A 14,168-nucleotide genomic window follows, 5' to 3' on the forward strand; every position below is an offset into this window, starting at 1 on the left:
GGGTTTATTCAAGTTTGCACTATCACCAGCAATCAAGTGCTTCTTTTTAATTTTTTTAAAAATATGGCTGAACAAAGTACTGCTTAGCAGTAACCACACTAAAAGTATTTACTTTCATATTAGAGGCTATAATTTTGTTTCTTCTATTTCAGCTCTCCTTGCCTAGACGATCATGTTTGAGTCTCACAAATTTCATGTTATATTGACGTAATTTTCCTTTTCACAAATTGCATATGAGGTACTTAATGTTACAGAAACACTTTTTGTGGTAGGCCAGGCTGGATTTTAAGTTGTCGTGACTCAGATGTTTTCCCTTGAATCTGGATGTTGTTTCCCAAAGAATCCTTGCCTTGACTATCTCCTCTACTGTAATAATGATTCTGAGAGTGGGACACGTGGGTTTTCTAAACTAATGAAAATGTGTCAACCTGGAGTTGCATCCTAAAGTCGCTGAGTTTTGAAGTCTATGTGAGGAAGAGAGGAAGAGAGGAAGTGAGTACACTGTATTCTAGAAGGGCATAAAATGAAAAACATTTCAGGGTACAAGAAAGACTAAGTGCGGTACTTCCTTATCATTGTCCCTTGCATTATTGGTGTATCGTGAAAAATAAATTCTCATTCTAGGGATTATGACTTCATGGGGAGGCAATAACACTGCAAGAGATTTATAGCTATCTCTGGTCTCCTGCATTTTGATACCACAGGGTTACCTTCTCCAATTCTCACAGGTGAGTTCTCTTTAAGGCCTGTTCCTTTCCCTGCCATCAGCTTGCCCTTATTAAATAGAACTTTACCTGTAACTGCTCCCTACAATGGTTTTCTATTGATGAATAGTCTCATATTCTAGGTGTTTATTTTCCAAGTGAAATTTCATTCCAAAACCAGTTACAAACAAGTGTTCTGAATCTCTTTAATCTCTTTTAATTACAAAAGAAAACATCCTCACTATATCAAGTTTGCATAGTACAGATGTCTATGAAAGTAAAAAGCAAAAGTTATTCTTTAACTCCAGAGGTAACTTATAATAGTTTTTATATGTTTTTAAAAAAATCTCAGTGAGGGAGCAGTTGGGAAATACACTGTCTTGCACTGTTGCTGGGTGTATATGTTTGTTAACATCTCTGGAGATGCACATAATCTCAGAATTAGTGACTCACTTTCAGAAATTTACTCTGCAGGTATAAGATTTATTCTCATATATACAAATATATATTTACAAAAGTTCACTGGAAGCATTGTTTGCATTAGTAACTATCTAAACACAAGCCAAATGTCCACCAAAAAGAGGTTGTATAAACAAATAATAATACTCTTACTCAACAGAATACTATAAAGCTTTTTTTTTCTTAAAAGACAGGGTCTTGCCAAGATGCCCGGGGTAGATTAGAATTCCTGGGCTCAGGGTATCTTCCTGCCTGTCTGCCTCCCAAATAGCTGGGACTACAGGCATGCACCATTACACCCACCTATTGATTTTTTTAAACTGAGGTGTACATGTTTACTAATATGTAAAGATGCTCAAAGCACAGTAAGGAGAAAAGTCACAGAGCTTGTAAGAAAGCATGTGGGTATTTGTGACATCTCTGTGATATGCATAGAATTCTTCTAGAAAGATGCACAACAAATGACTGTTTCTCTTGGCAGTGGGATTCAGGAGTTGGGGTAGTAGGTTGGAGGGCAGAACTTTCACTTTTTATTTTGTAGTCTTCTTTAGTTTGAGGGGTTTTTTTAAACCATGTGAATGTATGACTTTTAAAATTGAAAAAAAATATATTTTAAAGAAGCAATTTCCATGGTCTGGACTTGACTTCTATTTACAGTCCCCTGTTAAGCAGATCATGATGCATTAGTTTCCCACTGTTTCCTGAAAAATTTTTTTCTACATCCTTTCTTTTTAATAGCCACTGTACATAATGAAAGAAAATGGTTGAATTTTGTCTAAGTTATAGTACAATTGGTAGGGAAAAGAAAAACAAGTTGGGCTTTATATTACATAATTCTTTGTTCTGTTGTGGTAACACACGTAAACTCCCAGGCAACATACCAAGATATGCTTAAGCAAAAAGGAAAAGAGCAAGAAATCTGAAGTGGAGAGCTTAGGCTGGAGACGTGTAGAACATTTGACTACCCGATACCACATTCCTAATTGTTTGTTACATGTTTACTTTCTAGATCCTGGAGACCAGGAAATAGTTTTCTCATGCCAAAATTACATTATAGTTGTAAAATGTGAATGCTTAGTTACTTAGTTTTTGGGAAAGATTTGACCACTATTTATTTGAGAAAGATCAAGAATGATTAGAACTCAGTAGACTGAGGTTTTATGAAAGAATATATTACCATCTTAGACTTACAAAATGTTTTACAGTTACACAGAGTGAAGTATAGGCTAAGTCTTGTACAGCTGGCCACAGTGAAAATCACACGGCATTGGACTGCAGGACCATCAGCTTCTGATTCTGAGAATTTCTAGCTCTATCTCAGAGTTGCAACATATTATTGCTGGTCATGTCATTCCACGGTACTGACATCTTCTAAAAGTATTGGATGGCGCATGTAAATTACAACAAAATGAATATTTAATTTCATTTTTAGAATATTTAGCAATATTTTGCAATTCCCCTGGAGAACTGGCGGCTCCATGGGCTGCTGCAAAGCCAGGGCTAGCAATCCCTGCCAGAGAAGACCACTAGCATCAACCGCTTCTAAGAAGTCAGGAATGGTATGAAATGGAAGCAGAATGTGTCACTGTCACTGTTTTGATTTGATTTTTTAAAATCAAGAATTGGCTTTCCCAAGTAGGTACCAGAACAGTGCTACTGTTCAAATATTTCTTAAAACTCTGTACTGTCGATTATGGGAAAGCAAAGCCTGGGCACTTCCCCTGCCCTCCCTGACCAATTCCAGCAAGGAAAACCATCTGTGTCCTGGCAAAGCCCAGAACAACTGAATGCTCTGTGCAACAAGAAACAGTTCCTCCCACCATTCCTTTGCCTCATCCAAATACAGCTGTTTGCTTCAGTCTGCAAGTGCCTGAATGCACAGGCGGTTTCTGTGTCCGTTGTGTGAAAACCAACTAACATTTGCAACCCACTTTAGTTTTCAAAGCATTTTTCCCTCTTCTATATCCTGTGCTCCTTCTTCACACACGACCACAAGTTAGAGGTAAACTGAAGTTTTTATGATGTACTCAAGCTTCCCCCCTCCTCAGAGTGTCAAATCAGGTTGAAAATGTAATTGGTAAATATTTATTTGAGAATTGTAGGAACATTTTTATGTTTTCTGAGAAATAATCGATTAAAATTGAATCACATCCCCGCCTTCCAAAATGAGAGTTGAACTTCTGATGTTTTAAAATTTGACCAAACTAGTATCTGTGGTGTTTTATTCTATTCAGTTCAATGGCGCAGTTATTTACTGAGCATTCACTGTGCACAGGGTATATGCCATACAACCTCAAGCAAGGCTGTTCATGGCTCTAGAAGGATCTTAGGGGTCCGTGGAGAACATTAGACAGTGAGGAAATGGGCTAGGGTGTGAGTGATCCTTTGAAAGGTGGGAGCACAGGGTGCTGAGGGAGCTCCAGGAGGGACACTAACTCCATCTTGGGAGAACATTTCTCATGCAGCTTCACATCTTCACAGTATGTTAAGGAGAAACATACTGTTTGGATTACAGACAGTGGTGTGAAAGCATCCTGTTTGGGAAAAGCAAACAAAAACATGCATATTTTCCCCCCTTGGCTTTGTCCATGTTCATCATGTTTTCCTCCAAGTTCCTCCTCTTATCTCATCATGGGCTTATGACTCCTCACGAGCTGCACAGGATGCTGGCTGTAAACAGAATCTTGGGACAGGGTCTGAAAATGCCTGTGTCATGCCAGGGCGTGGGAGGCAAAGAGTGAAGGGTCCAGCCGGGGACACTGGGAGAGAGGAAAAGACACCCACAACACAGCTGACTCTGGTTAGCAAAACAACCAAGGCCAGGGTAGGCAAGGCCAAAGGGCCCGAGGCTTGCTAAGGATCAGACCGCTCAATTGAGATGTTACCTTTGGGAATCTCTACTTGATCCTCTCTACCCCAGTACTGTCCTCCAAGTAGAGTTGGAGGACCCCTCTGGGCCTCTACAGAAACCTTGTTGCTCTCTCTAGTCACAAGAGGTCACAAGAGCTTCGGGTGGGGCAATCCCCTGTTCACTTGTCACTCCTATTAAGCTGTAAGTGTCCAGAGTTCAAGGCTGCTCTTTTATCTTCAGTGTCTTTCATACTACCTGGCTCAGACTAGCTTTTGGAAAATGTTTCCTTTTTTTTTTTTTTTTTTCCTGAGAAGGAGTCTTGCTCTGTCGCCCAGGCTGGAGTGTAGTGGCATGATCTTGGCTCATGCAACCTCTGCCTCTGGGGTTTAAGCAATTCTCCTGCCTCAGCCTCTGGAGTAGCTGGGATTTATAGGTGTGTGCCACCATGCCTGGCTAATTTATTTTTTGTATTTTGGTAGAGATGGGGTATCACCATGTTGGACAGGCTGGTCTCGAACTCCTGACCTTGTGATCTGCCCACCTCGGCCTCCCAAAGTGCTGGGATTACAGGCATGAGCCACCATTTTTTTAATTAAAAAAAAAAAAAATACTGGACTGGGTGCCATGGCACACACCTGTAATCCCAGCACTTTGGAGGCTGAGGTGGGAGGACTGCTTGATGCCAAGAGATCAGCCTGGGAAACACAGGGAGAACCCTTTTCTAAAATAATAAAATAAAATAAAATAAATTGCCTGGGTGTGGTGGCACATGCCTGTAGTCATAGCTATTTGGGAGGCTTAGGTGGGAGGACGACTTGAGGCCAGGAGGTTGAGGCTACAGTGAGTTATGATTTTACCTGTGCACTCTAGCCTGGGTGAGACAGTGAGACCCTGCCTCAAAAATAATTAATTAAAACATGAAAAAATATTAGAAATCTTCAAATTAAAGCACACACAGACACTTAATCCTACTGCTTTTTTTTTAAAAAAAATTACATTAAGATGTGAAAGTTCCCCTTTCATATCCTCCCTGTCTTCTTTGCTAAAACAGATATATCAATGTATACAGTAAATGTTGTTTGAGTCAATTAATAAATGAGTGAACAAACACTCTTGTCTGTGTTGAGATTAAATCCTGGAAGGAGGCTCCCAGTTTTTGCATCTGGAAGTCTAAGCATTGGTCTCAAGTTAGGTGCAAATCCTACCCCCTTGAATTCAAGGCTAGCCATTCCCTAGCCATAGCTGTAGCTGCTAGCTAGTAAGCTTCTGAGAGCACAAATTATGTTCTTTACCTCATATTACTACACACAGTGTTCCACCAAAAAAGTGGGGAGGGGTGCTCAATAGCTAATTATTAAATAATGAATCAACAAACTGTCCCCACCTTACCTGCCCAGCATTTTTCTCTGAAGATGCAGTGAATAGAAGTTGTATTAGTTTCCTATTGCTGCTCTAACAAGGTATCACAAACTTGAAGGCTTAAAACAACTCATATGGTTGAGTGCAGTGGCTCAGACATGTAATCCCAGCACTTTGGGAGGCTGAGGCAGGTGGATCACCTGAGGTCAGGAGTTCGAGAACAACCTGGCCAGCACATGGCGAAACCTCAACTAAAAATACAAAACAATTAGCCGGGTGTGGTAGGCGCCCGTAATCCCAGCTATTTGGGAGGCTGAGGCAGGAGAGAATCGCTTGAGCCCAGGAGGCAGAGGTTGCAGTGAGCCGAGATCGCTCCACTGTACTCCAGTCTGGGCAGCAGAGCAAGACTCCATCTCAAAGAAAACAAAAACAGAAACAAATATATTAGCTTACGGTTCTTGGGGTAAGAAGCCCTGAAATCAAGGTGGAGGCAGGGCTGAATTCCATCTGGAGGCTTTAGGGGAGAATCCAGGCTTTTCTTTTCTACCTGCATTCCTTGGCTCTGGGTCCCCTTCCATCTTCCAACCTCTGTTTCCATCATCCCATTTCCTTCTCAGACTGACTCTCCTGCCTCCCTGTTAGAAAAACCTCTATGATTACATTGGAGAATAAACCAGGATAATATTCTCATCTCAAGATTTTTAATCACATCTGCAAAGTTCCTTCTGCCATATAGTCATCTTCAGGGCCCGTCATTCTGTCTACCATAAAGCCCTTGGGGTAGAGACACAGAAAATCTGTGCACGTTCTGGTCCACACTCTCCTAAAGAGCAGTTTGACTTCATTTGCATTCTCTTTGATCTTAGTTTCCTTATCTGTAAATAAGAAAATGTATTTAACAAATACATTACTACACATGCACATTCTGAACTTTGATGACACGTAATAAAGCAGACAAAAGGCCATGCTCCTATGCTGCCTATATTCTAGAGGAGGAGAAAATAAAGTAAAAGATTTTAGGTGGTAACTGGTGAGCATTGGTGAGGAGACCAGCACGTCTGGAGTAGAGCAAAGCAGGGGAGAAGGCAATGGGGAAAGGGCCAGAAAGAGAGGTTGGGATGGGAGATGCAGGTCACTTAGGTCTTACAGGTTTTGAGAACTCTGGATTTTTTCCAAATGACATGGAAAGACACTGGAGGGTTTTGGGCAAAGGAGTGACCATGACCTGACTTACATTTTAATAGACCACTCTGGTGGCTGATTGAAAATACACGGAAGAGGGTGAAGGTAGAAGCAGGGAAATGTGTTGGTACCTTATTCTCTTTACTCCCACCTTTCTTTATGCCCTATTCATTTGCATATCCTTGCTTTCTTCATGCAGTTCTCTGTTCTAAGGGCACCCTGCTCCTCTTTCCAATTCAAAATTCTATACAGACACTCCTTCAAGACTGAACTCAGTATTCATTTTAGAGCAGTAAGGAAACTTGGGGAGCTTATTCTTTGCCCCCATCTTCAGATGAGGACACTGGGGTCCAGAACTCTTAGGAAGCCTGTCCAAGGTTATACGAATAGCAAGCAGTGGGGCTAGGATTGCTCATAAAGTGTGATTCTAAGGGAAATCGAAAGGGATTCCTGATACAAAGATGTTTCTCTTGAATTTTTTTCTTTTTTTTTTTTTTTGACAAACCCACAGCCAACATCCTATGACTTGAAATTCTGTTTGCTGTTTGCCTTCTCCCTAATTAAACTGAGATCTTGAAGAGCATGGATAGTATCCTATTCAGCTCTGTGTATTTAGCACAGTGCCTGGCACAATAGACACTCAATAAGTATTTGCTAGGTGAGTAAATAATGGAATGTCAAGCTCTTGAAAATCTGTTTGTGTGTTACTAGTCTCATGACCTCCTCAACTCCACCATTTCATGGTGTTAAATGTCAGTTGGACAGGTCTAGAAACCTATGAGCTGGGTGTTCTAGAAAAGGAGACCTTATTATTGTCTTAAAAAAAAGGAGTGGCAACATGATTAGAGTGGGGATCTTCCCAACAGAGTAAAGGTCAGAGCTAGAGACCCTCTTCTTTTCTTTCCCTCCTTAATTCTCAAGCAGTTCTGAGATAAGAGGGATGACTAAGTTCTAAGTGAGTGTCACTCTTTGAGGAGAAACCACAGCCCTGTGACCTTCTGTGCACTAGGCATGGTAGTCGTTTTTACTGACGTAATAACTAGCAGTGACAACGTAAGTGATACGTGTACCCCTGCCTCTTACTCGTGTGGTGGGGTTGTGCACGTAGACCAGGAGAAAGGCCCCAAGAAGTATGTCCCTGTTTTCACTGTCAGTGGTTGTGTGGACTCATACTAAATTATCTAGTAGCTAATATTTTTAAAAATAGGGAACTTGGGCCGGGCGCGGTGGCTCAAGCCTGTAATCCCAGCACTTTGGGAGGCCGAGACGGGTGGATCACGAGGTCAGAAGATCGAGACCATCCTGGCGAACACGGTGAAACCCCGTCTCTACTAAAAAATACAAAAACTAGCCGGGCGAGATGGCGGGCGCCTGTAGTCCCAGTTACTTGGGAGGCTGAGGCAGGAGAATGGCGTAAACCCGGGAGGCGGAGCTTGCAGTGAGCTGAGATCCGGCCACTGCACTCCAGCCCGGGCGACAGAGCGAGACTCCGTCTCAAAAAAAAAAAAAAAAAAAAATAGGGAACTTGGCTGGGCGTGGTGGCTCATGCCTGTAATCCCAGTACTTTGGGAGGCTGAGGCAGGTGGATCACCTGAGGTCAGGAGTTCGAGACTAGCCTGCCCAACTTGGTGAAACCTCATCTCTACTAAAAATACAAAAATTAGCCAGGCGTGGCAGGCGCCTATAATCCCAGCTATTCGGGAGGCTGAGGTAGGAGAATCGCTTGAACCCGGGAGGTGGAGGTTGCGTTGAGCCGAGATTGTAACACTGCACTCCAGCCTGGGCAATGGAGTGAGACTCTGTCTCAAAAAAATAAAATAAAAACAATAATAGGGGACTTGAGTTCATACTATCATGCTCATGCTCTGGAATGGCACCTATTTTCCTATTGTATTTCTTAAGTTTTTAAGAAATCCTCCCTGCAATACTCAGCTTTTCTATGGTGGGATCCACGTTTTAATCCTCCATGGAGCGCCAGCATCCTAGACACAACCATGTTAATCGGAGTTGGTCAACACATGTGGGCAGGATGGCAGTGAGGGAGGGAGGAAAGAAAGGTGGTTTTCCAATTGCATGTCTCTGAGGTTTTGGAGTGGGAAATAGGAAACTAGAGCCAAGAAAAGGTGATACATTTGATAATACGTAAGAAGTATCGTATGTGGTACTCGGATAACATAAAAATTACCTTTTCAGTGCTTTAGTTTCATGGACATGCAGTAAGAATGCATTAAATGATTTTTTTTTTAAATGAGTGAACAGTATGAATGAATACAAGTACTAGTGCCTTTGCCTGACAAGCTTTAGTGATAAATGGTTTTCCCATCTCTTCCAGATCTTACTCTTCCCTCCAGGCTCTCTCCCACAATACTAGCTCCCAAACTGTGCCCCCCTCCAATCCCCACCAAGAGATGCACGTAATAATATTAGAAGACTCTTTATTTCTCCTTTATTTTGAATTTATTATCTAATGTTTTCTAACAAAATTTTTTCTTCAAGTTAGTCATAATTTGATTCAATTCCTCCAACGCTAGACTATCCAAGACACGGTTTCTGGGTCTTCCACAAATTCATGATATAACAATCAAAGAATCATTGAGGTGCCAGTGGGATCCTCTATCAAAAGAGCAGGATAATTCCACTCAGTAACCTGTATTTCCAAAGTACTGGGCAGTCCTTGGGTTAGAAATGCAACAACACCTACATGAGCATAAGCTTATATGTTAATGGCTAGAAGGAACCTTGAGAGGCATTTGGTTCAAACATTCTCACTTCTTTTCAGACACATACGTGCACAAAAAGGTTCAAAAGTTGCCTGGGCCCTGTGGCTCATGCCTGTAATCCCAGCACTTTGGGAGGCTGAGGCAGGTGGATCACTTGAGATCAGGAGTTCGAGACCAATCTGGCCAACGTGGTGAAACCCCATCTCTACGAAAAATACAAAAATTAGCCAGGCATGGTGGCAGGCATCTGAAATCCCAGCTACCCAGGAGGCTAAGGCAGGAGAATTGCTTGAACCCAGGAGGCAGAGGTTGCAGTGAGCCCAGATCACTCCGCTGCACTCCAGCCTGGGCAACAGAGTGAGACTCGGTCTAAAAAAAAAAAAAAAAAAGTGGCAAAGTTCAGGACTTTCCAATGTCACTTTACTTCCTACAGCAGTGTTAGGACGGGAATAAAGTCCCATCTTCTTTTCAGTGCACCCATTGCCTTCTGGGACACATTTTCTCCTTTTCTGCTTCAATCCTCCTAGTGGAAGTTTACTCTCTTAGATTACAACTGATATGAACAGATCCTTAAACACAGAACTGGCACACAGAGAACTTGATGATAAATTGGAAAATGATGCAAGCACAAGGACTGAATCCAGAAATAAATCATATCTTCACATGTTTAGAGAAATTGCATTTTGAAAAATTTCCATAGAAATTATTTTACCCACCACAGGAATGCTACTCTCTCCCACAGGGATTTGACCAAACAGAAAGGGAAGCAGAATGGAGGAAGAGTAGTAATTTAGATTTATATGTGAAACATTATTTGGAACCTAAGTAATAACCCTTAACTAATCAGAATGTTTTATGCATTCTGCTTTTTAGCAGAAAGAGCAAACCACAAGAAAGCAAGCATGTAGTAGAGAATTAAAAAATGCTTCCAGGGTTTCTTAGGCTCAAAAAAAATTTTTTTCCCAACTCTCTGCACTATCTAAAATATCCCATTGCACATTTCCCTCCTCTCCCTCGCATGTGTTTTGTTCATTTAACCAGTTTGCCAATATTTATTGAGCTCCCTCTTTTTTTTTCTCAGTTTCCACGTACAGCACTGATGAGTCCGTCTTGGATGTGCCTAGTACTCTAAGTCAGAGATGAAGATAAAGTTCTTTCCTTTAAGAAGTTTAATGCCTGTTTAAAAAGTTATCCTAAGATGATTTTGGTTTTTATCATTTTTAGTTATATTCCTAGTTCTGTAAATAGATAGCTCTACAGTGAATATTTTCATTCAGATCCATTGTCTATCATTTTGCATTTTGTTCTGTGCATCTGGGGAAGGGGCTGGCAGAGGGACTGACCTTTACAGACTGGATAAGTCATACTCCTTTGCTCTGAGGTTCATCAAGTGGGAGTAACCAAAAGATCAGAAGATCAAAGTGTGAGAGAGAGGCAGGGGTAATTTCCCACCCACCATCTCTCCAACACACATATACTTTGTTCTCCACACCTACAAGCTGTGGGTAGACAGTGGTTCCATTCCTCTTCTAAATGCCACAGCACCTGTTAGGTAGCCCTCTTCTGGAACTCTCTCTTAGGCTAGCAGCTGGCACACAAATCATTGTGACTGCCGATTACAAAAGAAGCATATTTCTGAGAACAAGCCAAAAGTAATACAGTTGGGAGCTAGAGGACCTGCTACAGAGAACGAAAACAGGTCAAGATATTCTTCCCACCTACCCTTCAAAAAGAGATCTGTGGAAAGCCACTTCATATTCAGGTGGCTGAGAGTTGCATATTCTCTGTCTTTCATAAATGGAAACCTGCTATGCTAGGATGACAAGCAGGGGCAATTTCACTTGGTTGAACATAGCTTCCTGGAGCACAGTCTTGAGAAAAATTTTGAGGCCCATTCTCAGAACCTGCATCTCAGTATCTTCCACAGACATGGGGTCAGCAGATATACTCTAAAATGTGGATTCTGACTATAATACCTATTTCTGTATTTCTAAATGACTGTAATCTGAGACAAGGCAGAAACGAGTGTCTTGAAACACAAGAGTTACAATGGTGTCATGTAGCCCTCCTCTTTCTTCCCCTCACTTTACACACAAGGAAAAAGAGGCACATACACGGAAAAAGAAGCATGTGAAGGGTGAATGGTTCACAGATCAGTAATGCATGCTGATTTTCTCCAAGATCATGCTCAGTTCTACTTACTGAGGAGAAAAAGTAAAGAAAAATATGGTTGATTGCAGTTGTCAATGAATCTGGGGAAGTCCAGTGAAATCTCATGGGCTGAAGTGGAATTTGACTGAGACAGTTAGGTCAAGACCCTATTTTTAGAGAGGCAAAGATATCTTTTAATAATGTTTTTATAAATATCAAGATCTAAGCATTATGTTTTACTTTCAGTAGTCACACCTAGGATCATAGCATCATACTAGAAGACAGGGTGTTGGATGGAATCTAATGTAGTTTGATTACAAAGACAAACAGAAAAGAGCCTATCTAAAAGCCACTCGAGGGAGCTTTTTGGAGATCTTGTTAAAGTTCTTTTTGTAAAAGATAAGCTTTGAATTGCAAACCCTGCTCCCCCAAGTTATAAAGTAGCTGGGAGCAAAGGATGGTGATTTTAAAATAGAGTAAGTGTACAGATAGTATAAGGATCTTGTCTTTAGGGCCATACCAAGTAGAAAAGATACACCATGCAAAGAGAGACAACAAAATAAAATACACTTTCAAAAGTTTAATTTTCCTCATTTTAAAGTTGTATTTCCTCTATGGGATACAGGTCCTAAGACTGAGGATGAAAAATGGGGATAAGGAACACTGAAATAGTCTTACAATTCTCCCAAATTATTCTCTATTCTAGATCCATACACAAGGGAGCAATTCTCTGCCTTTTTTAAAGACCTGTTCTCTAATGTTGAAATGACCATTTGTAAGAGTATGGAGAGAAAATATTAAATATAAACAGGAATCCTGGGGCCTGTAACATTGCTATGTAATCAGTATTCCTCCTGGTTCTGCACACTAACAACTCTACATGTAACGGAGTCAGTTTTCATGCATGTTATTCACTTGTATCTGTTCTGACTCTCTACCCACCTTCCCCACCTTAACTCTCATCAAAATATCTTCACTGTTGCGGGGTGGAAAACTGTCCTTAAGGCAAGAAGCCGAACCTGGCAATACAGAGTGTGGCCTTGCCCCTTAATTTTAAGAAAAAAGTACTCTGAGAAAAATCCCATTTTGCTATTCACATCACTTAGTCTCTTCTTGCATTTTGCTCTTTCTTCCAGAAATAAAGTGATAATGATGGCTCCCTAAAAAACCCTTTAAGCCTTCCCAAAGATAAGATGAGCTTCTGATTATTGTCCTTACAATAAGATGCTATAATTTGCTCTCTCCCAAAAACTACTAGGGAAAGAAAACATTTTTTTACATTAGGGGTGGAGATGAGAGTATCAGCCTTTAAAAATAGGATACTTGCTTGTTCTGACTTTGAAGCCTAACACAAGGATGTGGCTTTATGTGGAACCTTTCCCCATTTGGACTGGCCCTAGCTTTAGCCTCTTCAGCTTTACCATGGTGTCAAAGTAGAACACTCATCTGGAGATGAAGGTTCTTCTTTTTTTTTTTTTTTGAGATGGAGTTTCGCCCTTGTTGCCCAGGCTGGAGTGCAGCGGCACAATCTTGGCTCACTGCAACTGCTGCCTTCCAGTTTCGAGTGATTCTCCCGCCTCAGCCTCCTGAGTAGCGATTACAGGCACCTGCCACCACACCTGGCTAATTTTTGTATTTTCAGTAGACGGGGTTTCACCATGTTGGCCAGGCTGGTCTCAAACTCCTGACCTCAGGTGATCCGCACACCTCGCCCTCCCAAAGTGCTGGGATTACAGGCATGAGCCACTGCACCCGACTGAAGGTTCTTTTCATTCTTGCTTTTACTTGTGTGATTTTGGTCAAGGTACTTAATATCTGTGGATCAGTTTTCATCAGTTATAAAATAAGAGGAGGAACTAAAGTTAAGCCAAAGGTAAAAAAAGAATAATCATTATTACAGCTTCCCACATACTTTAATGACTCTTGGAAGTTATCTCACTCAAAAGCAGGATCTGCCTTACTTTAATTTGGGTCCTTATAATAGGTCCAGCATAAGATGGCATGGTCAGAGAACACGTACAGAGAACTGTACCCCATAATTATGAAGAGAGAGGTTTGTTTGCTTTTATTATGGAATCTCTTCTATATTTGAAAAAACATATTCAATATAAATGAAAGGTCAGGGGTGAATGAATTGTGCTTTAAGTAAGTTTTGAAGACAACTGCCATCTAGTCTTTGCAGTCTGCAAAATTCTTCTTTAAGTGAATAAATGTGAGGGCAAATCTCCATCACCTTGATCAGCATCTAATACCAACCTGACACTTAGAATTAAATTAGAGAAACAAAATTGGATACTTTGAGACTTGAGGGCTGATTATACTGCTTGAGCTAAGAATGGATTTAAACTCTTCCCTTATCCCATTTAAATCTAACTAGGTATAAACTCTCCATTACTAAGGAATAGAGGTGTGTCTGCAGAGGTGGAGGTTCCCCTTGATGTTCTTGGACAAGGAAACCTAATCCTTTCTTCTGACACACATGGTTGCAATAGAAACCATTTCCCAACTGCCAGTCTGGTTTTAATCTGTTGTTTCTAGCAAGAGAGGATTTGCAGGGAATGTTAAGGAGAGAACAAAATTACCAGAACTTACTATAAAGTAAAAGTGTTGATGAGAAATCAAAATTTAAACAAGTGTTCAAAATTGTAAGCATGAACATATGCAGACACATAGTTCATGCTATAAGAATAGGACTATAGAAGTTTTTAATCTTAGGTATGTTTAAAGTCTGCTCTCAATACA

General features: G+C 41.0%; 1 protein-coding gene across 4 annotated transcripts in view; it reads right to left on the reverse strand.

The window, feature by feature from the left end:
• The window catches only part of LOC105479088 (uncharacterized), a 157,641-nt gene that overhangs the window by 140,488 nt on the left and 2,985 nt on the right, over positions 1-14,168 (reverse strand). Inside the window, exon 3 of one of the 4 annotated variants that reach the window (XM_071086981.1) lies at positions 5,834-6,248. The exons of the other annotated variants lie outside the window; for them this stretch is intronic. Within the exon in view, the coding sequence (XP_070943082.1) occupies positions 6,135-6,248 (114 nt within the window). The 3' untranslated portion in view covers positions 5,834-6,134. Of the gene's footprint in view, positions 1-5,833; positions 6,249-14,168 lie in introns of those variants that run through there. 4 annotated transcript variants of the gene reach the window in all.

The sequence above is a fragment of the Macaca nemestrina genome, chromosome 1 (genome assembly GCF_043159975.1).
Source record: "Macaca nemestrina isolate mMacNem1 chromosome 1, mMacNem.hap1, whole genome shotgun sequence".
In the NCBI taxonomy this organism is placed as follows: Eukaryota; Metazoa; Chordata; class Mammalia; order Primates; family Cercopithecidae; genus Macaca; species Macaca nemestrina.